Source organism: Stylophora pistillata, chromosome 11 (assembly GCF_964205215.1).
Source record: "Stylophora pistillata chromosome 11, jaStyPist1.2, whole genome shotgun sequence".
In the NCBI taxonomy this organism is placed as follows: Eukaryota; Metazoa; Cnidaria; class Anthozoa; order Scleractinia; family Pocilloporidae; genus Stylophora; species Stylophora pistillata.
This window is the reverse complement of record NC_142529.1, coordinates 1,857,453-1,885,199: the sequence shown is the minus strand read 5'-3', so window position 1 is coordinate 1,885,199 and position 27,747 is coordinate 1,857,453. Positions and strand designations below refer to the sequence as shown.

The window sequence follows — 27,747 nt, the reverse complement described above, 5'->3', positions numbered from 1 at the left end:
CCAAGAACTACAACAATGGATGGTTTAAAAAAATACTTTATTTCTAAAAAGAACTTTAATGGTATGAAATGTAATAAATAAAGGGAAATTGAAAACTCTTTGTACTTGCAAAGTGTGTGAGCAGTTGAGGTGCCAGCCATAAATGGAAGTTGCTGAAAATTCGTAGAGCTGTAACCTTTCATCTTCAAGACAAAATGAAATTATTTACAAAATCTCGAGTTCAACGAATTTGAACTCAAGTAACCAAATTACTTACACATCACAAGTAAAATCGTGACAAACTGGAAAAGGAACCAGATGCCTGCGATGAGTAAGGAATGCCTCACAAAAGTTTTCCACACCTTTTTGTGTATCATATGTAACAAGAAAACAAGGTTTTGAACCTGTTGATGATCTCAACCCTTCAATTTCCAGGAGTGACAAAAATAGAATTTATCCGTACAATATCAATTACAATGTCACAAAGGCAAGTGGTGAGAATCAAGAAAAAATTTAAATTAGTGGTTGATCCTATACCAAATTCTCTGAACTAACATAACCAGAATTATATGGCAGACAGAAAGGTGAATTTCTTCTGATCAGAGATCTTGGGAGTGAAAGGGCCAAAAACCTGTTTTCTTTGCTTTCCATCAAAAGATGGACACAGAATTCACTTGATTATTCTATGTAAAGCTGGTCAAATTCTAACCACAATTAGGCAGTTTCAATGTACAGTTGTAACTTAACGAAACTCTTTAGAAATTTCTTTCTTCCTGTTCTTTCTTGACTACATATATGTGTTAATTAATATCCATCTGTAGTAAACATTAACAACTGAAATAGAAAAAATTTATCACAAAAAAAGGACTTCAGTTAACATTCTCTATCAACCATGGATCTTTAATGAAACATTATCTTGAGTTGGTGACCTAACTTGAGTTCAGAGATCGTATCAGTTCAGGAACAATCCAACACTCTCGACAGAAGTGTACTTCAACCTGAGTTTCAACCAAGCACATAACATTCACTGGATATTTTTCTAAGTGCCTGTGTCAAGACATTAGTAAATTGAGGTGACTATTACACATTTCTTTCTGAAAGAATCCTGAGTCAATTAAGACAAGGAAGTCTTCCTTAGAGTCTGTCATGTTTGTTAGATTCTTTTGAGGCTCATCAATTTGTGTGTACAAAACGTTTGCTCTAATTGTACATGCCTTCCTCACACTTTCAAATACATAACATGTTGCTCATAATGTAGGCTTCAGAGGCCAGCACTAGTTTCTAGACTGATATGATCACCTAAATGTATCTAATCACCCAGTAGAGAAAGAGCTACAGCATTGCTCACTTATGTCTTCATCTCATCATTGCTTTATGGTTTGCTACCATGTGATGTCTGAAGATCAGTTCCAATCAACATGGATGATTGTAGGGGGCTTGTCAGCCAAGACACTTGTAATGATCTGTTCAACTTATCTGTAAAACACAATAGTTCTTAATTAATTCAATGTATTTGTTTGCTGAAGAATAATTATATCTACACCTGTGAAGACACCACATTTAATTTGACAAAAATTGAGCTTTCAACCTCTATACTGAGCATTTAAATTTTCAGAAGCAGAACTCATCACTTAGCAGAAGTTATAATTGTTTTCTCCATAAACAAAGCTTTGATGCATTTGAATTTAGGACCAGACATTTAATCTTCTCATCAATGAAGACAATCACAGTCATTTTCTCATCATAAAATTAACACATATATCCACACATTTTAGAAATTAAAACTTTCCCATTGGCGCGTTCTAGAGTATCCTCCGGATGTCCACAATTTTTGTTTTGTTTTTATTTTCCTTCAATGTGGTCCCGATTCTAAAAATGCATTCAGTTAAACATTCTTTTTCGAGTTTTATTGTCACTTAGTAAAGATTATTGTCACTTATTGTCACTTATTTTTTGCTAGTTGATTTATTAAATAAAATCAATAGAAACTACTTTTTAAATTAAATGTTTCAGATTTTGAGTAACCAAAAGTGTTACCTTGATTTCATCCCAAGTGCTTGGGTCTTTCAAGCAAACAATCCTTTCTTTTGTGGTAATATTGCCTGGTACAAGTTGTCAATGGAAGCTAAGATGAGTGATAGAGATAACTCTAAGGAGGAATCATTCTAGTCTTAAAAAAAATTATTTTTGTACAGAATGAACACTCTCCATTAGCTAACTGTTGATCAAAGTGAAATGAACCACTTACAAGTAAACTCTACCAAGTGTCCTCAAAATATTGTCCCTGCATTACTGCTGCTCTTACCTTTCAATCCCACAGTGGTCAAAGTCACTGCTTGGCAGAGTGTACAACAGGATCAATAAACCAGTCTTCACTCACTGAACAGCAGCTGGTTCTCCTTTTGAACTAAAACCAGTTCATGTCACTCTAATCCCTTTGCCAAAATTCCAGATCACATCCAGCGAGCCACCTTCTTCATCTCAATAAAGTTGGAGCATGTTTTGAACCAGGAGAACTTCAAATCAGACCCTTGTTTCTAGTTTTATTAATACTGAAAGTTTGTTTAGTTTAGCAGAGTTGTAGTTAATGTTGCTCTCTTTACCAAACCAAAGCCAGATCAGGTTTCCAACATTCATCTATGTGGTAACTGTGATCACAGACTAATCAAAAATTTAAAAGGCAATTCTGATACCCACACCATTCATGAAAGGATAATAAATAATGTGCTGCTCTTTAAACCAAAGAACTCTCAGAGTTTGAATTTCTTTCACTGAAGACATTTAGTTCCAGGTTAATTGAAGTTAAAGATGTGTATCTTGCCAAAACATCAGCCAGTCCACGTATCCAGTCTTCATACAAGTTATAGTAGTTACTGAGTGTTAAGTTCAAGGTAACTATTGATGTATTTTTCACCAAAGCATTCTTCAGAGCATGGAAACATGAATTAGGCCCGTCACTGTGGTCGTTCAGTGTAAGACTAAGGGTGGTTAATGACTTGATATTCGCCAAACCATCAATTAGACCATCGGTCAGGTCTCCATCAAAGGAAGAGTAGTTGTTGATTGCAAGGCTCAGCATAGTTAATGACATGCTTTTTGTCAACCCATCACTCAGACCACTGATCATGCGTCCCTTAAAGTTACTGTAGTTGTTGACTGCAAGGCTCAGTGTAGTTAATGACATGTGTTTTGCCAACCAGTTACTCAGACCAGAGATCATGCATCCCTTAAAGTCACTGTAGTTGTTGAGTGTAAGGCTCAGTGTAGTTAGTGACATGCTTTTTGTCAACCTGTCATTCAGACCAGTGATCATGCATCCGCCAAAGTCAACGTAGTTGTTGAGTGTAAAGCTTAGTGTAGTTAGTGACGTGTTCTTTGTCAACCCATCACTCAGCCAATTGTCTATGTCACAATAAAAGGGAGAGTAGTTATTGAGTGTAAGGCTCAGCATAGTTAGTGACGTGTTTTTTGCCAAACCTTCAATCAGACAATAGATAAAGGGATTGCAGATATCCAAGTTACCTTGGATGTTAAATGTAGAACTCAGTGTAGTTAGTGATGTGTTTTTTGCCAAACCTTCAATCAGAACATTGGTCAACATTACCTCCCATACCCAGCAGGTGTTGAAGGTAAGGCTCAGTGTAGTTAATGATGAGTTTTTTGCCAAACTATTACTCAGACCACAGGTCATTGATTCACTCATACAATTGTAGTTGTTGAATGTAAGGCTCAGTGCAGTTAATGACTTGTTTTTTGCCACAGCATCCCACAGAGCATCTATGTTTTCATCAGAGGCAATGTCATTTAATGTCAGGCTCAATGTAGTTAAAGACTCAATTTTTGCCAAACCCTCACAGAGAGTGGATCCCCAGTCTCCACTGATGCTGTCAGGGTTGTTAACGCTCACACTAAGCTTTGTTACACAGCCATCCTTAACTTTGGTAAATACAGGTGTAAGTGACGAGGAATCGTCAGCAGATAAACCAACTTCTCTGCAAATCTTGTCGCCTGCATTTGAGTCATTAACATTTAATGCAAATAGATATGTTTGGTTGCGTGATAGCCTTTCAAGAGTGTTCTTTCCGTTCCCCATCAGCTCCCCCTGAATACTAATAGTCAACTTTGAAAGGGTTTTGAGTTTGTTCAAGTGCTTAAAAAGACAGTTAGCAACATTATCAGTTACTCTTTCCTTAAAATTCAAAGTGACACAAGAAACTGATGAGGCTATCAGTCCTTTGCAAAGATCATTTGCTTCACTGCAGTCTAACTCTCCCAAGATGTTGACAGCCAATGAGTGGAGTTTTGAAGCTAAGAGGTTTTCATTCAGAACTGGGCAAAGGCAAGCCACCTGTGAAGCTCCTACCATGCCAGTAACATTTGGATGCAATGTAAAGGACGTAGTTGACTTTACTGCAGAGTGGAGAGTCCTAGAAATATTTGCCCAGTTTGTAGGAAGCTCACCAAACACTTTTAATTCCAGAGACTCCAAAGACCTGTTTCCTAGAAAGCCATTCTTTAACAAAGCCACACCAGTGTTGCTGAGTTTTCCATAAAATGTCAGTGCAAGGGACTTCACTGAAGGATTTGCCACAAGTCCCTCTCTAACAGAAGTTATTAATGAATCTTGCATGTCTCCAAACAGAGTAAGGCTCAGAGACGTAAGTGATCTGTTCAATAAAATCTTTTTAAAGTCTTCTGCTTCAGTTTCCCTCCATGAACCAAAAATCTCGAGTACAACAGATGCAAGTGGCGTATCTGCAGATAGTCCCTTGTCAAGTATGGCTATGCAACTCTTTAACACCTCATAAGGCAATTTTAAAGTTACAGTTGTTAAGGTTTTATTTGCAGCCAAGCTGTCACTGATAGCAACAACTTCACAGGAAGAAATCCATCCAGTTGTCTCAAGTGTAAAGGAATGTAAAGTAGAGTCTACTGTGAGTGCTTTACACAAAAGAGCTGTAATCTTTTTTGAAACAAAACCAGAAAAGGAAAGTGTTTGTAGCCGTGTGTTGGATGCTATGATGTCAGCTAGTGCATCACCATCTAGGTTGGCATAAAAATCTTCCCAAGAACACTCTAGTGCAAGATGAACAGGAAGTTGCAACTGTGAAAAACTCTCACAGGCTTTTAAAACAATGCAAACATCTGTTGTTGTGTCATCATTTGAGAGGTCAAAGGTCATGGTCTGTGGAAACGGAATAAAGGAAGAAAGAGCTATTGCCACTTGTTCATCATTTCTACTCTCATTGAAACATTCAACAAAGAAAGTGGCCTCTTCTTCAGGGCAATGGTGCCAGTGCCATTTTACTTCCTTTAGCTTCCTGCCAATCTGTTCAAAAAGAAGACAAGCATCCTCACCCAGTATGCCAGACATAAAGATGAACACTTGTCTGTAGCTCTCTACCATCTCTGGGTAAAAGCGTAAACCCGACATAAAAAAATCAACCTCTTTTTTCAATGGCTTGTTAGCTAAATAAAATGCAGCCAGATACTCTTGAAATGTCTTGTGAAAGAAGAAATACTCATGCTGTGGGTTTATCTTCCTTAAGCTGGCTTCCTTGAACACAAGGCCAAGCTCCCGTGCTGCTAGATTCACATTTGTAGTTTCAAATTTTACCAATTCCTCTTCATGAAAAGAAAATCGATCTTTTTCCAGGCATCTCCAAGCTAACTCTCCAAGAACTAGCAAACTATCTTCAAAGAGCCTCACCAGATTTTTGTCATCAACAGGAGCCTCTAGATCATGCTTGGCACAATATCTCCGTAGAATGCAAGAAACAATTATCTGGTAAAGTTCAGTGCGATAAGATGGCAGTTCTCCCTGGTAGTCCTCAAACACAATGCAAAGGAGTAACAAATTCAGTGGATTGTTCCACAGCGCATCAAGGAAAGTTTTTTCTCTGATTTCAGCGATGAGTCTCTCTCCTTTCAGCACATTCTCAGGACCAGCATTCTTAAAATGCTTTCTTATATAATCAAAAGCATCTTCTCTTGTAAAGCCCTCAATCTGTAAAAGCATATCAAAGTCCACCTTTTTTCGCACTATAATTCCTCTTTCCTGACGAGATGTGGCTAACACATAGCAAAAGGGAAAAATCTTCTTTTGGAGCAATCTTTCCACATCACTTCCTGACATGTCATTAGGTAACTCATCAAGACCATCCAGAATGATTAAAACTTTTTTTTGGAGATCGAAATCTTCAATATAATCAATAAGCTCTCTCTTCATAGCTTCTGAATTACATTTAGGTAAGAGTTGTTCATCAATGGCCTCTATTATGTCTCCGTGAATGTCGCGGCATTTAAGCAGTAGAACTACTTCAAATTCAGAAAAGGAATCCACCTTTGAAATTACCTTAATAGCCCAATCATGAGCAATTTTAAGGCAAAAAGTTGTCTTACCCATTCCAGGACTCCCTTCTACAAGCACAATGCTATCGTTTCCATTTTTGAAAATTTCAAACATGCTCACTTCATTGTTTTCCAGCTGGAAGTCTCGTTTCCTCCTCGACAAAATTTTTAATCTTGTGTAAACATCTTCCAAAGGCAGCTGAATGGTGTTATCCCAGAAGAGTGGTTTCAACTGACATCGTTTTTTGTATTCTTGTTTTAGAAGACTGCAAACAATATCCAGGCAATAGCCTAAAATTGAAGAATAAGTTTGTTAAAAACAACTCTTACGTTTTGCATGTTTGGACAAATTGGGTTCGAAAAAGTTGATTTTCAAACTTTTAAGAATCAAGTATAAGACTTCAGTGGAAAAACAATTTCATACATAATATGAAATATGCTTAATGCTTCAGGACAATTTGAGTTTTCATACTCCTTTATGAATGATACTAAGAAGGACTGGAAAAGAGTGAATTTTGGGAAGTAAAGCAAGCAGCTTGTTGACAGGTGTAACTGTTGGGTAGCCTGATCAGATGGGTGAAAGCAATCATCTCAAATTGACAACCAACTCCTCCCATTAGAATTAAAATGACATTTGCCTCAGTACTTTCTGAGCTGCTCTCATGAAGACAATCAGTCTACACAATCAAGCATCAAGCACAGTCTGGACTTTTACGACAATGACTTTTTCTTGCTTCATCCCAGTATACTGTAAACATACCTAGACCGGGAAGAAGTCAGAAAACAACGAGCATACTCACTCATGGGAGTGAAATACTGAAAAACACCATATGCCTGTTAGGTAGGGACTTGAACTGAATCACCTTTGATAGCTAGGAAATGCACTGACAAGCGAGAAAGATAACTTTTCTTTATACAACACATTCTTGTAAAGTTGCTTTTAATATTCATCAAGGTGCATTCAGGTTATCTGAGTTAATCATGTTCAAGTTTTTTGGTTGAATTTTTGGTTGAATTGAGCTGGCTGCTGAACTCACTATTGATGAAAATGGTACTCCAAAACCAAAGGAATCTTTAAAAGAAAAATGCCATTAACCCATTGACTTACGTGTAATGCTTGCCTACGAAAAGTCAATATTTTGGAGAAACCAGGAAAACAAACACAATGCGCAGTATATTTTTAAAATCATCTTTTCCCAAAAACAAGCTCCAGTGAAAGAAGACTTATTAAAGAACTTATTTCCCACGAAAAAAGCGATATGTGCATATTAAGTTTTTACTAAAAAATAAAGATAAAAGATAAAAATTGCTAGATAATTTTGGATGTGCGCAAACGAGTTTTAGAAACCTGTGAGCCAGTGGGCCATGCGAGCCAAGGAGCGAGCCATGTGAGTCATACGAGCCATGCGAGCCACAGTCAAAATGTTAAGAATTTTTATTTGATAGAGTTTTGATAACTCTGATTCAGTAAAGAGTGAAGCTGTTAAATTATGCGATTTTCTCACCAATCTTGACACCAATACATGGAGTTGCCCTGGAAGTACTGTTCTCTTTTCTCTTGAATGATTTTCCACGTGGATATCAATGAATGATAGGAGTAGCAGTAGGGCGGTGAAGCAGTACATTTTTCTCAGAACATTTTTTTACTTAAGTCTTGAACCTTAATTAATTCTTGTTGCATTGTTTCTATTTTTTGCAGATCCTTAGCGATTTGAATAGATAACATTTTCTCTACATAGCAAAAACATGAAACAAAGAAAAAAAATTGTCCAACTCAGGACAGCCATTACTATGATGCAAGACTTCGCATCATGTACAGATGTTTAGAGCATTACTTTTTTCATACTTGATGCACCAGCAATAGTTCTGGTAACCGAAGCAAGATTTGGATTTTTCTGGGCATATTTCAAAATTAAGAACTTTTGTAGATAAATTTAAAATTAATTTCCCAGGGAAAGAGAGAGTACCCTGGGAGTGAATACCATTTATACTTGTCCCCAGGATCATCTCCGCTTGCAAGATGGCAGGCGGGCGGTCTATAGCGATAGTTGAGTTATAGTCGGGCGTGAAATGATCAACAACCTCCCAGACCCTGGACCAATCAAAGAAAAAAAAAAATACTGGTAAAAATGGTTCGTATCGCTCACATGGCTTGCACTGCTCACAGATGCAGCAGACCCTGTGCAAATAGGCATGCAAATCGTATTTCAAAACGGAATATGCAAATTTGTCTGTGAACCTACCCTGTCTGTGGTTACTATGGTAACTAGGATCTTGATGAGTCCAAATAGGGACTTGGGGTGATGGCTGACTCTGATTCACTAATGAAGGAAACTGGTCATGCCTGATGAAACCTTTCAGTAGAACACAGACAAAAAATGTCATTATTCTACAAGAAATACGCATGATGATATCAATGCATCCTTTGTTATCACAAACTGTCCTTTAAATGAGAAACCAAGTGAAAGATGACTAAAATAAAATTTTGACCAATCTCATTAAGTGTCTACTATATAGACATTGATAAACTGGCAGCAATAACAAACTCTAAAATCACCTGTAGAATTTATGCCATTTGTTTCACACACAGTATGTCATAATCAATCCGTAGTCTCTGTTATATTTTTGTAAACGGTGCTATCCCATTGACCTCTTCTCTGATCAAGTACTGATTATTTATATCAGCTACATAAAATGGTCACTTGGTGTTAACCATGCATGCACAAATGCAGCTGGCAGTTTAATTAGCTACAAAAATGTATTCCTTAGACTAAAATACTACCAGGCTACAGTAAATCGTACTATAAAAATAGCAATAAATGACATAAAGTTGACACAAATCAGAAGCCAATAAAAAGCTAATTATCAGTCATCAATAATGTACATTATTGTAAAAAAGAGAATTACCACAAATTTTCTGTACTCACCCTGTGGAAAGGTTTGGCTCTCTTGGAAATTGGGATTAAAAAATGTGGCAGGAGTATTCCTGTAATCCACTGTTGAAGTAGCAGGCAAACCATAGCTATTGAAACCTTTCAAAGTAACACAAAACACTAGTGTAATCAACAACTGCTCTGTAAAATAGAATGGTTTGAAACACCTTAAGTGGAAGTGAAAGTGTTAAACGAAAGCTTGCACCTGAAGAAATGCAAAGGTGTCAATAGGGTATACAAAAAAAGTCAACAGTTCTACACATTAAATTGATGATGGAATGAGTGATGCCAAAACATGTCTTTAAAGATTTTTCTTGTAAATGTGAGATTTATTAAATATTTATAATGTTATCACAAAGCTATGGAAGAATCAACTCCAATCAGGTTTAGTAAATAATAGGTAATGCAATTTATAAATCAAGCAATAACTTCCCATTGTATAATGTGTGTTGGATGCTAGTGCCATAGACGAGTACAAATATCATGCAGTATTTGTACTCCAGAGAACTGGTTAGACAGGTTTTTCTCACATCGCGCAAGCGAAGTTAGGAAAAAAAAAATGATGGACAATTTGAATCATATTTCTGACGACAGAGAGTCAGAATGGCTCGCAAATATAGATCCAAGTTTATTAGATGACTTGAACAAAGAAATAAAGTTAGACAACCAGGAAATTTCTTCATTTATTGAAGACAATAATAAATAACAATACGACAATGCACCAATTTCGTTCCGCTTAGCATACTTCTGTCATCCACTCCCTGTAAATAAATAGCCGCGAAATTCACCTGCATTGAAAAAACAATTTGGCGTGTTGGATAATATATAACTTATTAGACATTTTGTTGTGTAGTATCGCTGAGTATTTTTACTCATTACTTTATTTTTACAGGCGTTTTTACTCATTACTTGTATTTTGACTTGCCCTATGGGTTTGTCAAAATATGGTACAACTCCTAAAAATACTCAGCAACACTACACAACAAAGTGTCTAAGATATATTTACTAAGTAATGAGATCTCGGAAGTGAAAGGGTTAAGAGTTGTGAAAATAAAGCCTGAAAAAATATTAGCTTGTACAGGAGTTGAACCTTTCACCTGTGATTCTGTGGCAGTGTTCTACCAACTGTGCCAACACAAATCAACTGGCTAACATGCCAACTCAAGCTTACTTTGTTGTGTTTACAACAACAACAACATGTGATGGTCACCATGTAATGTCTTTCAACAAGACACAAGGTATAAAGGAAAGTTAAAATGTTTAAACCAACGTCATAAGTAATCACTCATTTTCAGACAAAAACAGTCATTCAGTTGGACAGTCTCTAACTCTCAGCCCTACTGGTCTACTCACTTTGAGTGTGACTTCCCCAATGAATAGGGTCTTCATTTCTCTTGACAGCTGAAGGAGACAGAGATTGACTGTGACCAACTGACAAATGAGGTACACCATATGGAAAAGAACCTAATGAACAGAAAAAAAGATTCAAGTATGAAATGTCACTATGAATGTCTCTGTCCCATGTTTGTATCCTGTTGGTACAGTAGTGTACCCAATAAAAAGACAATTATAAATTGGCAGCAATATCAAATTACAAAATCACCTGTAGAATTTCTGCTATTAGTTTCAGACACTGTATGTCATTATCAATTGGTAGTCTCTGCTACATGTTCGAAAGCAGCACTCACTCACTGGGCTCTTTTCTGATCAAGTACTCATCAATCATATCAGCTACATAATAAATGGTCACTTAGTGTTCACCATGAAAGTTTGATTAGCTACAAAAGTGTATTTCTTAAACTAAAATACTAACATGCTGTACACTAAATCTTACTTTAGACCAATAAACCTATGTTTCCTTTAAATTTGCCTTTTTGGATAAATTTTGTTTGGAAAAACACTCAGCTTTAAGCCAAGGACCCTTCTCTAGCTCAAATTTTCAAGAGTTTGGAAAAGTTTTGTGAAAAAACCTATCGGCTCATAGACAAATAAACACGTAGTTAACAACTAGTCGCAAATCTGGTCAGTAGCCTTTTGCGGACATTTTGTTAACATCTTAACCATCTATTAGCTATCCTGCAGCCTTTGTTGTGTTCTGTTGCATTTGCCGCAGTCATGTGGTTTTCGTGCCCTGGGGCTGTCCTTGTCCAAGGAGTAATTGTTAACCATTCGTGCATTGTTTACCCATGTCTGTCAGCTATCATACAGCTTTTGTTGTGTTCTGTAGGGTTTGCAGCTGTCATGTGGTTATTGGTGCCCTGGGGCTGTCCTTGTCTGGGGGGTATTTGTTAACCATGCATACTGTTCAATAGCATAGCATTGTCACTGTTGAGGATTGCAGTCCGCTAAATTCCCTCCCTCCCATCCACAAAACCGCTTGGGGTGTGACTGTGACTGTGGCCCCCAGGTCTGCCAGGCACCCAACCTCCATTTGGGACTTATAGGCATTAAAAAAAACAAATCATCACAAACTATCCATACTCACTTTGAGGAAAGGTTTGGTTTCCTTGGTGACTGGTATTTACTAAGGGTACAGGAAGATTCCCCTGATTATAATTCACAGCTACTGGAGCAGGCAAGCCATAGCTAAAGAAACCTTAGAAAGTAAAAGCAAACACAAGTTTAATCCACAACTACTATGTGAAATGGAATTTGTTGAAACTTCTTAAGTGTTAACTAAAAGCGTCCAATTTAAAGTGCTACTGCGACAAAATTTTTGCATTTTATCTTCCAAATTTTCTGGTGTTAACTTCACATTTAGACCCTAAACTATAAGAATAAGCGTAGGTTTCTCAAATTTGACAATGTCATTCCACCAGAATACTTTCAGAGAAAACTGGATCAGAATTTAGAAGGCGTGAATGGAATATACAAGATTGCAGATGACATCCTTATTACAGGCCGTGGTACGAGCATTGACGAAGCTGTGAAAGATCATGATACTAATTTGGTGAGGCTGTTGGACAGATGCAGGGACAGAAATTTGAAGCTTAACCGAGAGAAGCTACCACTGAAATGTTCAGAAACCCCCTTTATTGGTCATGTTCTTACACCTGAAGGAGTGAAACCTGACCCAAGGAAAGTCGATGCCATACTGAAAATGGACAGACCAAACGATGTAGCTGCACTTAGACGACTAGTAGGCCTAGTGAATTACCTGTCCAAGTTTCTAAACCAGCTCTCAGAACTTTCTGAGCCACCAAGAAGATTAACCCACAAAGATGTTGAATGGAGTTGGTCAGCAGCACAAGAAGAAGCGTTTCAAAGTATCAAGCATGCTGTCACTTCAGCTCCAGTCCTGAGATATTTTAATTCTGCTGAACCTGTGGAAGGCCAGGGAGATGCATCCTCCAGTGGTATTGGATTTGTATTAATGCAGAATGGGCAACCTGTATCATACTCGAGTAGAGCTCTCACAGCCAGTGAGAAGAACTATTCCCAAATAGAGAAAAAATTACTAGCCCAAGTATTTGGAGTGGAGCATAACCATCACTTCGTTTATGGTAAAAGAGTCGTTCTGTGGTCTGACCATAAGCCATTGGAGACTATCTGCAAGAAACCCTTAGCGTCAGCACCAAAACGACTTCAGCACCTACTCCTGAGACTACAAAAATACGATGTAGAGATTCGTTGCAAGCCAGGTCCTGAAATGTATTTAGCAGATACTTTGTCCCAAGCCTATCTGTCAACCACCAATCACTCCCTGACTGAAAAAGAGGTTGAGCGTATCCATGCTGTCGATTTCTTAGCCATCTCAGAACCACAACTTGCAGAGATCCAGCAAGAAACAGCAGCCGACCCTGTCCTACAGTCCCGCACACAAGTTATCCTAAAGGGCTCGCCAGAAAAGAAAGATGATCTGCCAATGGAACTTCACCCCTACTTTGATGTCCGAGATGAACTGACAGCCCAGGATGGAGTTCTCTTCAAAGGTCTTCGATGCCTGATTCCATCAAGTCTCAGACTTAAAATCCGTGAACGTTTACATGGTGCACACTCTGGTATTGAAAGCTGCCTTCGCAGACCTCGAGAAGTTGTCTATTGGCCGGGAATGCCTGCTGAAATTAAAGATTACATCTCCAAGTGTGAGATTTGTGCCAGCTACGAGAGAACAGTCCAAAGAACCACTAATCTCTCATGAGATCCCAAGCCATCCCTGGGAAACAGCTGGAGTTGACATCTTTCATTTTGACAATGGAGATTATCTCTGCACTTTGGATTACTACTCAAGCTACTTTGAGATCGACCCACTCAAAGACAAGACTGCCAGAGAAATCATTCATACCCTAAAAGAACACTTCTCGAGGCATGGGATTCCCAGTAAGCTGATGAGTGACAATGGTCCACCATTCAACTCCCATGATTTCCAGCAATTTGTAACCAATTATGACATGGAACACTGATACCAACCACCAGTTAACTACTAAAGCCCAAGATGGTGGAAGAGGTCCCAGATAAACTCTTCAGAAGGAAACAGTTGCAAGCAAAATACTACAATATTAGTGCTAAAGAACTACCACCCCTAAACAGTGGAGATGTTGTGCGTGTCAAGCCAACAGATAAGTCTGACCAATGGTACAAGGCGCGAGTAGAAAAGCAAGTCTATGTGAGATCATATGCTGTGAGAACTGAGGATGGTCGACTTTTTAGAATAGGAGACATCTCAGAAGCAGCAAAGAACCAGTAGGTTCTAGTAACAGTAACAACCCTGTGACCACCAGCATACCAGATATAACGCCCATTGCACTACTCCTTCCTAGTGAAACAGTGCCACGAACCTTACAGGAATTTGAGGAATCTCCACCTCCCAAAAGGCCCACAGAAACAGGACAACCTAACTCAAGTCCTAATCCTGCAGATGTTTCAACATCGTCTATGCCTTTAAAGCCAGTGGGTTTACCAGTTACTCGCAGTGGTCGGACCTCCAGACCACGTAGCCATTTGAAAGACTTTGTTGTATCTAAGTGATTTTGACTAAGCTGTTACTAAAGACATTGTTAGAAAGACACCGCGTTTAGAGCTTTCGGTTACATTATCGTTAAGTGCTTAGCTACTTGTTCGTTCCTGTTACGAAGTGATTACTTTCTTTTCTTAAAACAAGGAAGGGTGTGACGATATTGCATTGCCTTAGCGTCCAATCAGATTTCAGTACTTACACGTGCGCGCCAACTTGTTTTGTCTCTCTCTGGTTTTCCTCGCCATGGCCTCTTGTAAGTTGTTTGTGAGTTCACAATGTTCTAATTAAACGAGTTGAAGTTTGAGACCGTGAGCCAATTCTTTAACACACATTGGAGAGCCCGCAAAAATAACTACAGCGGTTTTAGTTGTGATGTCAGCGACTCACTTCGAAAACATTGCCAAGGCATGCCTTTACAAGAAATACGCAAAAGAAAGCTGGGGAACAATTGTTTCGAATTTTATTCTTTTTTTCCTGTGGAACCAGAAAAACAACTCCCTCTCAGCATACCAAATTAGCCACATTTGTTGAGTCATTGACGTCACTTCCGTTCTCGACCCAGTTTCTTCTTCTTCGCGCGGAGTTTTGTAGTTCGAAGAATGGTGGCCGTTTAGATTGTGCATATACAGGGAAAATAATATTACTTCTTGATGGAGTTTTGCCTTAAGATTTGGCAAATTTGTTACTTAGGGTAAGTACTTTCAACCTCTGAGGAGAAAAGGAAAGGTGCAATTTTGGTCGTAGTAGCACTTTAACTAAATAAATGCCAAGGTGTCAGTATGGTATACCTCTTTTCAGTGAGCAGCTTTGAGAAAATTAATTTTATTTGAGGAACTGTACAGTAGTACTTAAATGGTAACTGCTAGTGATACAAGCTGCTGCTATTTTTGCTAGCAGGGAAGAGAAGTGGAGAGGGAGGCCTGCCAAAGAGTAACAAGAACTACAGAACCAGTCAAAATCCCACACTCATAGCAAACTCTTAAGGTGGCTCGTACCGGTTTTCATCTTTTTGATGGTTTGTAACTTTGAAAGAATACAACAGAAAGATTGACCAAGGCCAGTTGAACACTTTTACAGGGTTGAATTACCTAATCATTGGTTATCCAAAAATAAGTGTCATTTCATCACTAGCAGTTTCCATGGCAATGCTTTCATAGGCTTATTCAGACGCATTTTTTAGCTTGTGGCTTAAATAATTCGAAAACTAACCCGGTGACCCCCTGATTTTTTTCAGTGATTGCTTTTGGCACTTCAAAAGGAAAATGCACAGAGATTTTTAAAAAATTCTACGGAGCGGAATTTCAGAAAATCTACAAAAAAGGCAATTTTCACACATCGCAAATTTCCTTCCGTATAATTTTCTAGTTCTTTTTTCTGATGATTCCTTTCGACATTATTATCATATTGGAACAATAAAAAGAAGGGGTCACCGGACTTGTTTTCATGTAATAGCTTTTGTAAGTTTAGCAATTTCCACGTGCATTCTCGTGCATTTAAAAATCTGGATTCTATAAGATCGACATTTGCTCATGATCTGTTTTAGCTACCGCTGACAATTGCATGTGCTCACGCAAGCACCTATGATCTGATGTTTACAGACGTTTACTGCTAAGAAAATCATTAAACAGCCGTCAAAGACAGCCTCCCCTGCTCATCTTAAAAATCCTACACATGACTTCTGGCTATATCATATTATTTTCCTTGAAGTTTCAAAGTCTTCTTCTTCTTCAGGTAGATTATCCTTCACTTGAGTTCTTCTTTTTTCGCTGTCGCAAGATTTCATATCAGTTGAATATTTCTTTTAAATGTGAAGTGAAGCAACCTTTACTTCTCCAAAACTCGTCTTCTTTATCTTAGTTTCTATCTCCTGCATTCAAAGTAGCCACTCAACACATTAAATACAAGCTCTTAGGTAAACTTCTCACAAAAGTACAAAAAATTCCACATGCTGCCATCTTTGTTTTGAATTTTCATCTTTTGATCTCGCACTTCTTTCCCATGTTTCTCTCACGCGTCACACAGGAGTGACCTGTTCACCGCGCGAGGAAACTGGTACGAGCCACCTTAATATACAATACCTGACAATTGCCAAACGATATCATCCTTCCTGTTTAGAAAAAAAAACCGGTTGTTTTGACATCTTACCCTGAGGTTGATATCCCTGATGAACAACTCCACTGTTATATATTGAACTGGCCCCAACAAATGGATAATGACCATGTTCAGTAGATGGATGTCTGTTCTGAACTGACATGGATCAGATATCAAAGATACCAATTAGATACTTGGTATTATAATTATCTTATTACAATATTTCTGCTCCTGGAATTTCTGGTCTTGCCATAAAAGTGAAGCCATAAAATCATTAGATACTCCACAATAAATGAGAAAAGGTATAAACAGTGCAGTAGCCAATAAAAGGCTAGTTATCAGTCACTATTTTACTGCACATACTTCTTAAAACAAAGATTCCAATCTACAATTGCATGCTTGGTTCCCAAGACTTTGACCAGGAGTGAGGCTAAAGGTGACCATATCAGAGGGTCCCCAATAGGTTTTTCGGGATCCGGGATTTGGTTTATATGAAGGCCGGGATTCGAGATTTTGAAAGAAGAGAGGAACGAGATTCGGGATTGTATTTATGACCGGGACACGGGATTTGGTGATTTTAACAGGCGGGAATGGGGAAATGTTGCTTTAAAGAAACCGAGATTCGGGAATTTCAGAGTCTAAAATATGCAAAGCAAATCAAGCTGAAGCTGTCATCTTGGCTAGCTAGCTCATCTTATTAACGTTGGAAATGGTCGGAAATAGCCAAACAATGACCTAGTTGACAACCACGTTTTCCACAACCCTATCACGCTGCTCTGTGACCCCTATGGTGATCTGTGGTCTATTTTCGTGAACCTTGGACACCTTGGCCATAATGAGAATCCAATTTAACAATGTCTTTGTGACCTTTGTTATTTGTTGACCATGATATTTCTAGTGTCAAGTTTATACAGATCCTGATCGGTGCACGTGGGATACTCAATGCTAGGGAGACTTGCTAAGTTATCGTTTGCGTAGTTCAATGCACCCTAGCGATGTTGGTTAACATTAACAATGATGTTGTCGATGTTATTAGCTGCGTAGCTTTGTTTTATGAGAAGGGGAAGAGTGGAAATTCGTTCTTTGTAAGGAGAAATTTCAGCCACAACTTTCACGGAAGGAGAACACATTAAAGTCCGTCTGGGAAACAGTTGGGTAAGTTCTGTTTCTTGCCTTTACTAATTTGGACTTTTGCAACTATTACATTGCGAATGAAGACAATGAATTACGAGAACTCTGACAGTGAAAAATGACGCTTTTTTATGGTCTATTAATATCAGTAATGAGTAAAGGGCAATTTCACGTACCATCATGTTTCCATCACGTTTCCAGACAAACCAATGACCTCATGGTAACCAAACATTTCACTGCAGACCATGCTTGTTTGTTTCTGTTTAATTTTGAGGGTTTTTCTTCAGTTGATTGTTGTTTTCTTCTAAATACAACCGTTTCTTATAATCCTTCCCGCATTCGCTATTGAAAGGTTCTAAGTTGTGTGTTTTGATTTGTTAAACGTCCCCAGTAGCCAAAACTGACAAGAGGTGGCCCTTTTTGCAGGCTATAAATAGTGTTGGATTATGCAAGAAACTTTGGAAATGCAGCCGCAGAAGGTATCAAGAGAACAACCCATTGGGCGGCGATCTATTTTAAAAATCCAAAGTCTTGGTATCCTGTGCCCAAACGCGCAATGTTTCTGTCGGTCATGCCTGTTGTACAACCCTAGCCAGCTGTACCAATGACACCACATTGTGTACAAGTTATGAGGGACTGGGCACAAACGTTTGGCGCTGCAGTGCCTCAGTGCTCTGTCAGACAAGAGACAACAATGGCAAGAGCCGGAACCCTGCCTTCCTACCTCTACCAGAGAGAGGTGCAACAGGGCGAGTCAGTCTCCTGTGAACGCTTCAGGGAACAACGGAGAAACGAAGCTGAAGAAGCAGACGAGGAAGATGGCATACTGGAGTATGATTCAAGCAGTAGCAAAGATTTGGATGACGAGTCTACTAATAATGAAGATGCCGACGATGATGTTGGTTGAATTCCATCGTTGGATCGCGAGGCAACTTTTTTGCTTGAAATGGTCTCTAGCTCTTCACTTCAATGGCAGAATTATAGATTAATTGTAGCGAATTGGTAAAGAAGCTCCTATATGATAGCAATCATCAAATAAACATTTCACATTAATTTAGCCGCAGGTGACCAAAGCATACTATAAGAGTTTGTATGAATTTAAAATTTAAACTCTGTTTTTCATTTGAAAGCTACAATACAGTGACGCGTACTCTTTATACGCGTCAAAATCGCTCAAATGGCTTATGGAAGCATTTCGGCAACATAAAAAGGACACCACTTAGAGAGGTTCGAACTTTATCGTAGCTTTTCAAAGGAAAACAGAAATAGTTTTCGTTTGAAATTGAAATCCATACAGGCTCTTATTTCAACCTCTTATAGTACGCTTTGGTTACCGGTGATTACAGCATTTTGAGCCGGAACATGTAGCACTGGTTAAACTGGGGTCGATAAGAATATATATTTCAGTATCTGTTGAGCACAATTGTACTTGATTTTATGGAATTTCCAGCTGATCGTTGCCATGGCTGAAAATTAAGAATGAGCAAACTGTCTTCTCAGTTGCGATTGACGGTGACTTGCCATGTGTGTAGTGAACAGTGAATTTGCTGTGGTACGTCGTGATCATATGTACCCTTAATGCTCTTCATTGATCGCTATCATCTCCAAGGGACACTTTTTTCAGGGATCGAAGTGATCCGGGGGGCAGGTGTTATCGAACAAACGAGGCAAAGCAGAAAAAAAGAAAAAAAAAAAAGCCCAAAAAAACCACCTATAAAAACCATAAAAACGACTCATTGACTGACGAAACTCGTTTAAAACCAGTCATGAAAAACAAATTAACTAGATCATCATTTTAGTGCAGAGAGATACAGCTAATTCAATGTAATAGTAAGTGCTTGGGTCTGCTGTGAGGGAATCTGAAACAGAACTTCAAGGATAATTTTGCTGAGGTAAGAAATTAAGAAAATATGACCGGGACCAGGATTAGCCAGTAAAAGCCGTCGGGATTGAGGGATTGAGGGAAAATTACGGTTGGGATGGCGGGATTGAAGAACCCTATTGGGGACCCTCCACATCATGATACAAATGTTGCTGCTTTTCAAATGTAAATTACTTTTAGTTGTCATCATGCTAACTAGATACTGATCTCTATCTCAACAAGGTCACCTTTAGCCTCACTCCAAATCAAAGGCTCGGCAATTAAGTACCCAACTGCAAAATAGCCTATAACCACAAATTTTCTGCACTCACTCTGAGGGAAGGTTTGGCTTCCCTGGTTACTCAGATTTGCAAAGGCTGTTGGAAGATTCCCTTGACTAGAATCCACTGCTAAAAAAGCAAGCAAGTGATAACTAGTGGATCGTTTTGATGTCAAAGAGTATCACAACTTCGATTCATAACTGCTCTGTGTGATGGAGTGGATTGAAACACCTTATGAAGTTTTGAGCACTTAAAATAATGTAAGGGTGACAAAAGGGTATACCTTGTATCAGTAAGCAGCTTTAAGAAAACCTTCCTTGAGGAAACTGTCGATTGTTCTCTCTAGTTATTGCTACACTATCTACTGCCATGTTAGTAAGCAAGGCAAAGGAGAAGAGAGGGAAGCCTAGAAAGAGCAAATAGAACTACAGAACCCAGTCAAAGTCCAACACTCTTCACAAGTTCCTAATATACAGTAGCTACCAAATGCTCATTATGTTATTATTATCATCCTCACTATTTGGTGGAAAAATTCCCAGTTATTTTTCAATCTTACCCTGAGGATGACATCCTTGATAAACAGGTCCTCTGTAATGTGTTGAACTAGCTCCAGCATACAGATTCTGACCATGTTCAAAAGATAGATGTCTGTTCTGACCTGATATGGATAAGAAACCAAACACCATGAAACTGTAGTAATAAAACTCATCAAGGGTACTGTACATACATTATGACTAACAAGTTACACAGAGCCCTATAAAGGCCACCTATTAGCTATTATTACTCCACTTCTTAAAAAAAAATTATCACAAATTTCTTGTACTTACTCTGAGGGAAGGTTTGGCTTCCCTGATTATTTGGATTTACAAAGGCTGCAGGATGATTCCCCTGACTGTAATTCACTGCTACAGGAGCAGGCAAGCCATAGCTAGAGAAACCTTTTGATGTAAAAGCAAAACACAAGTTTAATCCACAACTGCTCTGTGAAATAAAGGGGGTTCAAACACCTTAAAAGATGTCAAGTGAAAGCTTCCATTTTAAGTAATGCAGAGGTGTCAATAGGGTATGCATCTTCTTCGGAAGCGAAACGGAAAATCCAAACAGACACTTTAATTCCAACACGGAAAACTGTAGACTCGCGGTAAACAACAACAGCTGTTAAACAAAATGCCAATCGATAAAACTGAAAAACTTTCAACTCTTCTCTAAGAAAATTGCACACATCAGAAACAAAAAGGTCCGTGTGATTTGCTTACAATATTATTAAACTACGTGATCCCAAAGCACACACATGCGAGTTGCGCTCACACAAGTTCTTTAACATCTTCTTAACACCTCTTGTCAGTGATGAGCTCTGAGAAAACCTTATTTGAGGAAACTGTTACAGTGGGGGTTACTGGTAATTGCTATTATACCAACTGCTGCCATGTTCACAAGCAAGGCAGAGGAGTAGAAAGGGAGGCATTGAAAGAGTAACTAGAACTACAGTACCCAGAGTAAGAATCCAACACTCTTCACAAACTTATAACATACAGTATGTAGCTGGCACATGCTTAACAATATCATCCTCACTGTTTGGTAAAAAGTTCCCAGTTGTTTTGTCATCTTACCATGGGAATGACATTCCTGATGAACAAATCCTCCATAATCTGTTGAACTGGCTCCAGCATATGGATTCTGACCATGTCCAGAAGGTGGACGTCTGTTCTGGCCTGATATGGATAAGAAACCGAAAATGCCATTCAGACACTTAATGGTCATAATTATCTTATTACATTACTTACAGTGTTGTATGTGTATGGACTTTGCAATCTCACCATGATAGTATAGTAAAAAAAGTCATTAACTGAGTTAGGTTTCTCGAGCGAGAGCGAGAGAGCTACAACAACTTTGTATTTGAGTGGAAAACAACCAGAGATTTTATTACCCTGACCATGATGCATAGCGCACCATAACATCTCCCTTTCTCCTTTTTTTTCTTTTTTTTTTTTTTCATTGGAACAGGATAAATACAACTCTAGCAGTAGCAACAAAATGTATGAAAAGTGAACAGGGGTTCTGTAGCACTCTCAGGCTGTAAGACTAGCAAATGTGACAAGTGCTGGGTCTCACAGCATACTAGTGCAGCAGCCAGTTAAAAGAAAATGAATAATAAACCAATTAAGTCTAAAAGAAAAATAGAAAAAGAGTTTGAAGAATGTTGTAAGATGTCTATGTCATCACTACATGTTCTGTTCAACATGACTGAAAGGGGGAAACAGGCAGTTCACAAGTCAAGGCGTATACTACGTTTAGACACCCGTCCTGATCTGGTCTTGGTCAGAGTTCCTTCCCTCAGACTTGATTGGATGTGTAACCTATTCAAAGAGTGTGTTGCAGTTCCTGTAGGGTTCAACTCCACTGGGGATGGTGGGGTGGCTTCAGAGGGTAGAGCTTTCTGAGGTGATGCTGCTAGTGATGTAGGGACTGTTTTATCAGGAGTTGCCCAAGTTGATGGTTTGGCTTGGTCCTTTGGATGAAGATGGTGGCGGAACCGGCTTGGGTTGTTTTGAAGGGTGGTCAACCGTAATTGTGGGTGGCGTTTTGGCAGATAATTGTTTCATCCAGGAGCGTGGGATTAGGGCCTCTGGGGGTGGGGGTGCGGCTGGACACAGGTGGCACCCGTGTCTTCTTGTTAGCCCTGTGGGCGTCTCAATAATGTAAGATCTGGGAGCTGGTATTGCAGTGACAAGCCAATAAAGCCAAGGGCCTGACTTGTGGTTTGGCATAGACAAAGTCTCCGATTCCAAATGGGGGTAGATTGGTGTTTGCCGTCATATCATAGTGTTGTTTGGCCTTTGCACGTTTTGCTGCAATAGCATCCTGGACAGATGCTGCGGTGTTGTCATTTGGCATTAAGAGGGCTTGGGAGACTGGGAGTAGTCCACGGATGTGTTGCCCCATGCTTCTTTGGACTGGGCTCATGATGTGTCCTGCCTGGGGGGTATTGTGATAGGTGAGGAGGGTTTCTTGTAGATGGCGGGGTCCTGACTTCTTTAGAATCCACTTCACTATCTTGACGGTGGCTCCTGCTTTGCTGTTTCCTTTTGGCCAATAGGGGGAGCTGATAATGTGTTGAATTTGGTATTTTCCACAAAGTGCTTTGAACTCAATTGCAATGAATTGAGGTCCTTTGTCGGTTAAGAGTGTTTCAGGGGCCTCTGTTTTGGACACAATAGAGCTGGCCAAAGTGTTTTCGACCTCGTCGACCTCGATAAAGTCGGAGTAGTGATCTGCAGTAATAAGGTAAGTGTGCGACTCAAACATGCAGAGCTCTTGGCTTATGAATTGCCAAGGATACTGTGGGATGGGGTGGCTCTTCATGGGTTCTTTCGAATTCTGTGTTTAAAATTGGGAACATATCCCACACAATTGGCAAGCATTCCGTATATCCATCCGCAGGCCGGGCCAGAATATGATATCTTGACAGTGTCGTATGATTGACTCTGGGCCAAAGTGTGCAACATGTGCCTTCTGAGGCACATAGTTCCTTTTAGCCAACGGAATGAATACTTGCTTCCCCTTATAGATGATCCCATCACGGGTGGTGAGTCCATCGCAATAGGACCAAAATGGGTGGAGGCTTTGGGGAAGGTTAGACTTCTGTGTGGGCCAGCCTAGGATTATGGTATTGCTTAGGGCGGACAAAGTAGGATCATTTGCTGAGGAGGTTTTGATATCGTCACGTGTTTGGGAGGTGATCTGTGGGTCTTCCGCGTGCTTGTCAATGTCAGCCCTGAAGACCGCAAAATTGGTTTCCTTGGAGTCATTGGTGGTGGTAAGTGTAGCTCTGGAGAGTGTATCAGCTATGAGGAGTGATGTGCCTTTCTTGTATGTTACTTTAATGTTGTATCATTGGAGGCGCATCATCATTGAGAGTTTTTTTCAGAGGCCTGCTGTTGGCCATGCGCCTCAGGTTCGATGAGTGCGAGTGTGCTTTTGAGTAACTGAATGGAGTTGCAGTTTGCCCATTTTCCCAGGTGGCATTGGCAGTCTTTTGGGCGTGAGGTTTGTTTGTTTGTTTGTTTTTCTGATCCTGCTCGTGACACCAGGTTAGGTTTCTCGAGCGGGAGCAAGAGAGCTACAACAACTTCATATTTGAGTGGAAAACAACCGGAGACTTTATTACCCTGACCATGATGCATAGCGCACCACAACAAATGCACCCTACATGCAGTATATGACAAAATATTTAAGAAAAACTTTCTTGAGGAAACTGTAGTATGTTCTGGCAATTGCTACACTTACTACCACCATGTCTACAAGCAAGGCAAACAAGTGGAGAAGGAGGATTGGAACTGGTACCTAGGACTGCAGAACACCTAGGACTCAAAACATATGGTACAATAGATAGATAGATACTATCCTCTCTGTATGGTGGAAAAATTCCCAGTTATGTTCCAATCTTATCCTGAGGATAACTTCTCTGGTGTACAAGTCCTCTGTCATATAAAGCACTGGCTCCAATAAATGAATTCTGACAATGTTCAGAAGGTGGATATCTGTTTTGGCCTGCCATGGATTAACTACCAAACATACCAATTTTACAATTTTTTTACGTTTTAAATTACAGCACATTTTTCGAGAATGTAACATTTTCTGATCACAACATTTAATTTAACAGAAATCCTAAATAAAAAAATGAAAGGCTTCCACAAAATTCTATTACAATTTACTTTATTCTCACTTGAACTTTTTGTTAAGTATCCTAAATAACATTGAATTTATTTGTTGCACTTAATACTCACTCTGAGTGTAACTTCTTTGATCAACGAGTTTGTCTTGAGATACAGTGATAGTAGGATGAGGAGACCGCACACATTCCATAGTTGACTGTGGCGAGCGACCACTAGAGGGGACTTCTGCAGCTGCAAAATGCAATTTGAATGATTTCAGTAGAGTCCTCTATTAGTTAACTCAACTGGTAAAAGCCAGCTCATAGGTACATGATTCTAGCATAAAATTTTGGACTAGTGGTGACCTTTGTAGGGCTTACAAGGTTTGGAACCATTTTGATTAACAAATGGTAAACACCACAGCGCACACTATTGAGTTATGGATGCACGCGGGAGGTTGCTAAGTACGAAAGAAGCGTAAGAGTCGCTCGAGGCGATAGCCGAGAGCGACTCTAGCTTCTTGAGTACTTAGCAAACCTCCCAAGTGCATCCATAACTCAATAATGTACGCTGTGGTGTTTACCATTTGTTTTATAACATAACATTGATACATTGTAGCTAAAGAGTTCCCTTTTATTTAACAAATCTTACGCGACCAGAAAAAACAAGCGCGCGCGGAAAAATAGTCTTTGCTCATGTCAGCAGCATACACCCATGGGCAAATGGGGGACACTAAATTGACCAATCAGAGCGCGCGCTTTACTTTGGTTATGTTATAAAATGAATTGGTCTATCAATACTATAATTATATCCTGATATTATTGTAACTTTATGGGGAGCAACATGAGACAATCCTTTTCTGAGTTGTTTGGGAGGCTGATCAGCTACAAAGATGGAGGTTGGCCTCATATCTCTGATTGGAAAGATTGATCGCCTTCCTAATGAACCCAAATAAGCAACAAAAGAAGAGTGCATTAATTTTCAATTACATTCACAAAGCTTGAGGATAAGACAAGATTCTGTTAAGCTTTAAGTACTATTGAGTGATTAGTATTAATCAAAAGCAACTGCATTTTCTGTTCTTGTGCTTTTTTGCCTTCACCAAAAACATCAAATTAACACATAAACTTTTAGTTTCTCTAAGATAAAATTAATTTTTATTGCATGAAAATAAATTTTGTTAAAAAAATTAAAGGAGATTAGCTTACCAAATGTGAGTTTGTACATCCTTTCTACAAGACTTCTACAAGGCTCCTCCCAGCTGTACTTCTCAAGATAGTTTGCACGAATAAACATTGACTCTTTTAGTCGCACTTCCCTCTTTTTCTGACATACATTCTTGATTTCTTTGGCCCAGTCTTTGGGATCTTCTGAGTCTACCACGCAGTAGGAGCCTAATGGAACTTCCTTCAGAGCTTCTCCAAGTCCCGAATTGCCACTGACAAGTATGGGTAGACCAGCAGATAATGCTTCGAGAGCTGTTATTCCAAATCCTTCAGTCCTGGATGGCATTATTGCAAGATCCACTTCACAGAATAAGTTGGCTAGGACTTCTCTGCTATCATTAAAGCTACGAACAATAAGCTGATTCCGACTAATGCCATGGCGGAGCAACTTTTCTGCCATTTCATCTCCTTTTCCTCCAGGTGGGCATATAAACCTGAGTTTATAGGATTCACCTTTCAGCTCAGCAATTGCTTTAGCAGCTATGTCGTACCCCTTGACATTGAAATCTTCATGGCTGTCACCACTTCCAATAACAAGAACACAGAATGTTCTTCTTTCTTCAGTGGATTGTTCTACTTCCAAAAACTCTGAGAAAATGCTTGGAGTAAGGTCAAAAACATTTTGTTGTTGTTTACCACGACAAAGGTAACGCTTGTAAACATCTGCCAGCTTGGGTCCAATGGTAACTACTTGATCAGCCATCTTACAAAGTTCAATTTCTGTCTGCTGCATTTGTTCACCTTCTGAAATGTTTTTGTACATTCCAACTTCTTCAGGAGCAGAGTGAACAACTTGAATCCATTTGCAGTGACAATAATGTGGATTTCCCTTGATGAGTGCAATTTGTTGGCCAAGGTGGACTCCATGACCAATAACACAGTCCATTATATGGTTTCTGGGAGGAGATGACAGGCAGAAAATGGGCTTTAAACCAGGAACTCTATCTGCTTCAATGACTTTCACATTGTGACTTTCAGCACCACTCCTGTCGTCTTTACTGCAGTTTGGTAGTAAGACACTAACATCAACATTAGAGTGTTTAGCTAACTGGATGGCTAGCTCTCGGTTGATAGTTGACAAGTCTCCCTCAGTTGACGATTTCCACTCAGTACTCAGAAGAGTGACTTGCAGTGTCCTGTTTTCCTGGCCTTCCTGTGATGTAGAGGCTACACTAGGAATAGTGGAATCCTACAACAACAAAACAAGAATGCTATTGGTAATAAATTGGAAAACAGTAACAAATCACAATTATGGATGCCCACTCAATATTTAAAGTCAGTTCTTTAGTAACCTTGCTGTTGAGTTTTATCTTATGCCACAAAGTCAGTTGCAAGTATATTGAGATATATTTAAAACAGGAGAATATTAAGTTGCCCTAGAGATCTACTCTGTCACTGTTATATTACTCACTGATAACAACCATTACAGTGAAAGTTATGCTCAAAAGGTATTCGCTTTCAACTCACTTTGAAATTGGTACATGCAGTTTCATAGATGACATTTAGGAGATAAAATAATGATGTGGATGAATGTTTGTCAAAGCGTAGGGTTGGTATTTGTAATAGTGTACATTTTATACCATTCCTCTTACTACCTTGTGTAGTCTTGACATCACAGAGAGCTTTTAAATTTGAAAGATTAAGCTGAAAAAAAAAATTAAAAAGTGAGTTCACAGTCCATTAAATCTTTTTATTTCCTCTCACAAATATTGTTGCGACTGCTTAAATTAATTTGGTGTTGAAAAATATATCTCAACAGTCAATACTTGAGAGGAATGATATCCTTTTAAAAACAGACAGTTAACAACAACACTTAATTATACTAAAACATACCAATAGTAAATCATTTGAACACAACCCTCTGCATACATCCTGAACTTAGACAGGGTTTCAACTGAAGACTCGGACTGCCTAAAAATCAGATTAAGAAATGTTAATGATATTTAATTTATTGTGGGAAGTGAGGAGATTGAGAGAAGTATTAATAACCCTAAACAACCTGAGACACTGATTGATTTAAACCCCACTGCTCAAATTCCTTTGGTCCTTATGGTTAACACCAATCATAGCCAGAAAGCTATATTTTTTTTAACCTTTTCAGCAATTTTCTTGGATAATACTGGAGGGATGAAGTTAGAATTTGGACAAGATAGGACACATTATCAATGGAAGAGCAACTGTTATCACATTCATCAGATCATTAATATTTTAGAATTAAATCTAGTTTGAAATAGGGGAGGTAAGTTTGCTGAAAACCTGAGTGTGGTTGCAAGCCTTGTCCT

The 27,747-nt window shown here is 39.0% G+C and overlaps 1 protein-coding gene across 7 annotated transcripts in view; it reads right to left on the bottom strand.

Annotated features, from left to right (window-relative positions):
• Nucleotides 1-20: 20 nt before the first annotated feature.
• LOC148719634 (uncharacterized) overlaps nt 21-27,747 on the bottom strand; it is a 32,627-nt gene continuing 4,900 nt past the window's right edge. For 2 of the 7 annotated variants that reach the window (XM_088738737.1, XM_088738736.1), the window contains 16 exons: nt 27,299-27,376; nt 27,061-27,109; nt 25,448-26,654; nt 24,372-24,491; nt 21,195-21,296; nt 20,412-20,522; nt 20,141-20,242; nt 19,636-19,713; nt 16,366-16,467; nt 11,749-11,859; nt 10,617-10,727; nt 9,258-9,362; nt 8,574-8,684; nt 2,285-6,621; nt 2,017-2,104; nt 21-1,455 (listed from right to left, as the gene is read on the bottom strand). In XM_088738737.1, coding sequence (XP_088594863.1) covers nt 2,714-6,621; nt 8,574-8,684; nt 9,258-9,362; nt 10,617-10,727; nt 11,749-11,859; nt 16,366-16,467; nt 19,636-19,713; nt 20,141-20,242; nt 20,412-20,522; nt 21,195-21,296; nt 24,372-24,491; nt 25,448-26,654; nt 27,061-27,078 — 6,186 coding nt within the window. In that variant the 5' untranslated portion in view covers nt 27,079-27,109; nt 27,299-27,376 and the 3' untranslated portion in view covers nt 21-1,455; nt 2,017-2,104; nt 2,285-2,713. The remainder of the gene's footprint in view (nt 1,456-2,016; nt 2,105-2,284; nt 6,622-8,573; nt 8,685-9,257; nt 9,363-10,616; nt 10,728-11,748; nt 11,860-16,365; nt 16,468-19,635; nt 19,714-20,140; nt 20,243-20,411; nt 20,523-21,194; nt 21,297-24,371; nt 24,492-25,447; nt 26,655-27,060; nt 27,110-27,298; nt 27,377-27,747) is intronic. The other 5 variants (XM_088738738.1, XM_088738740.1, XM_088738739.1 and 2 more) reach the window with 5 other exon arrangements.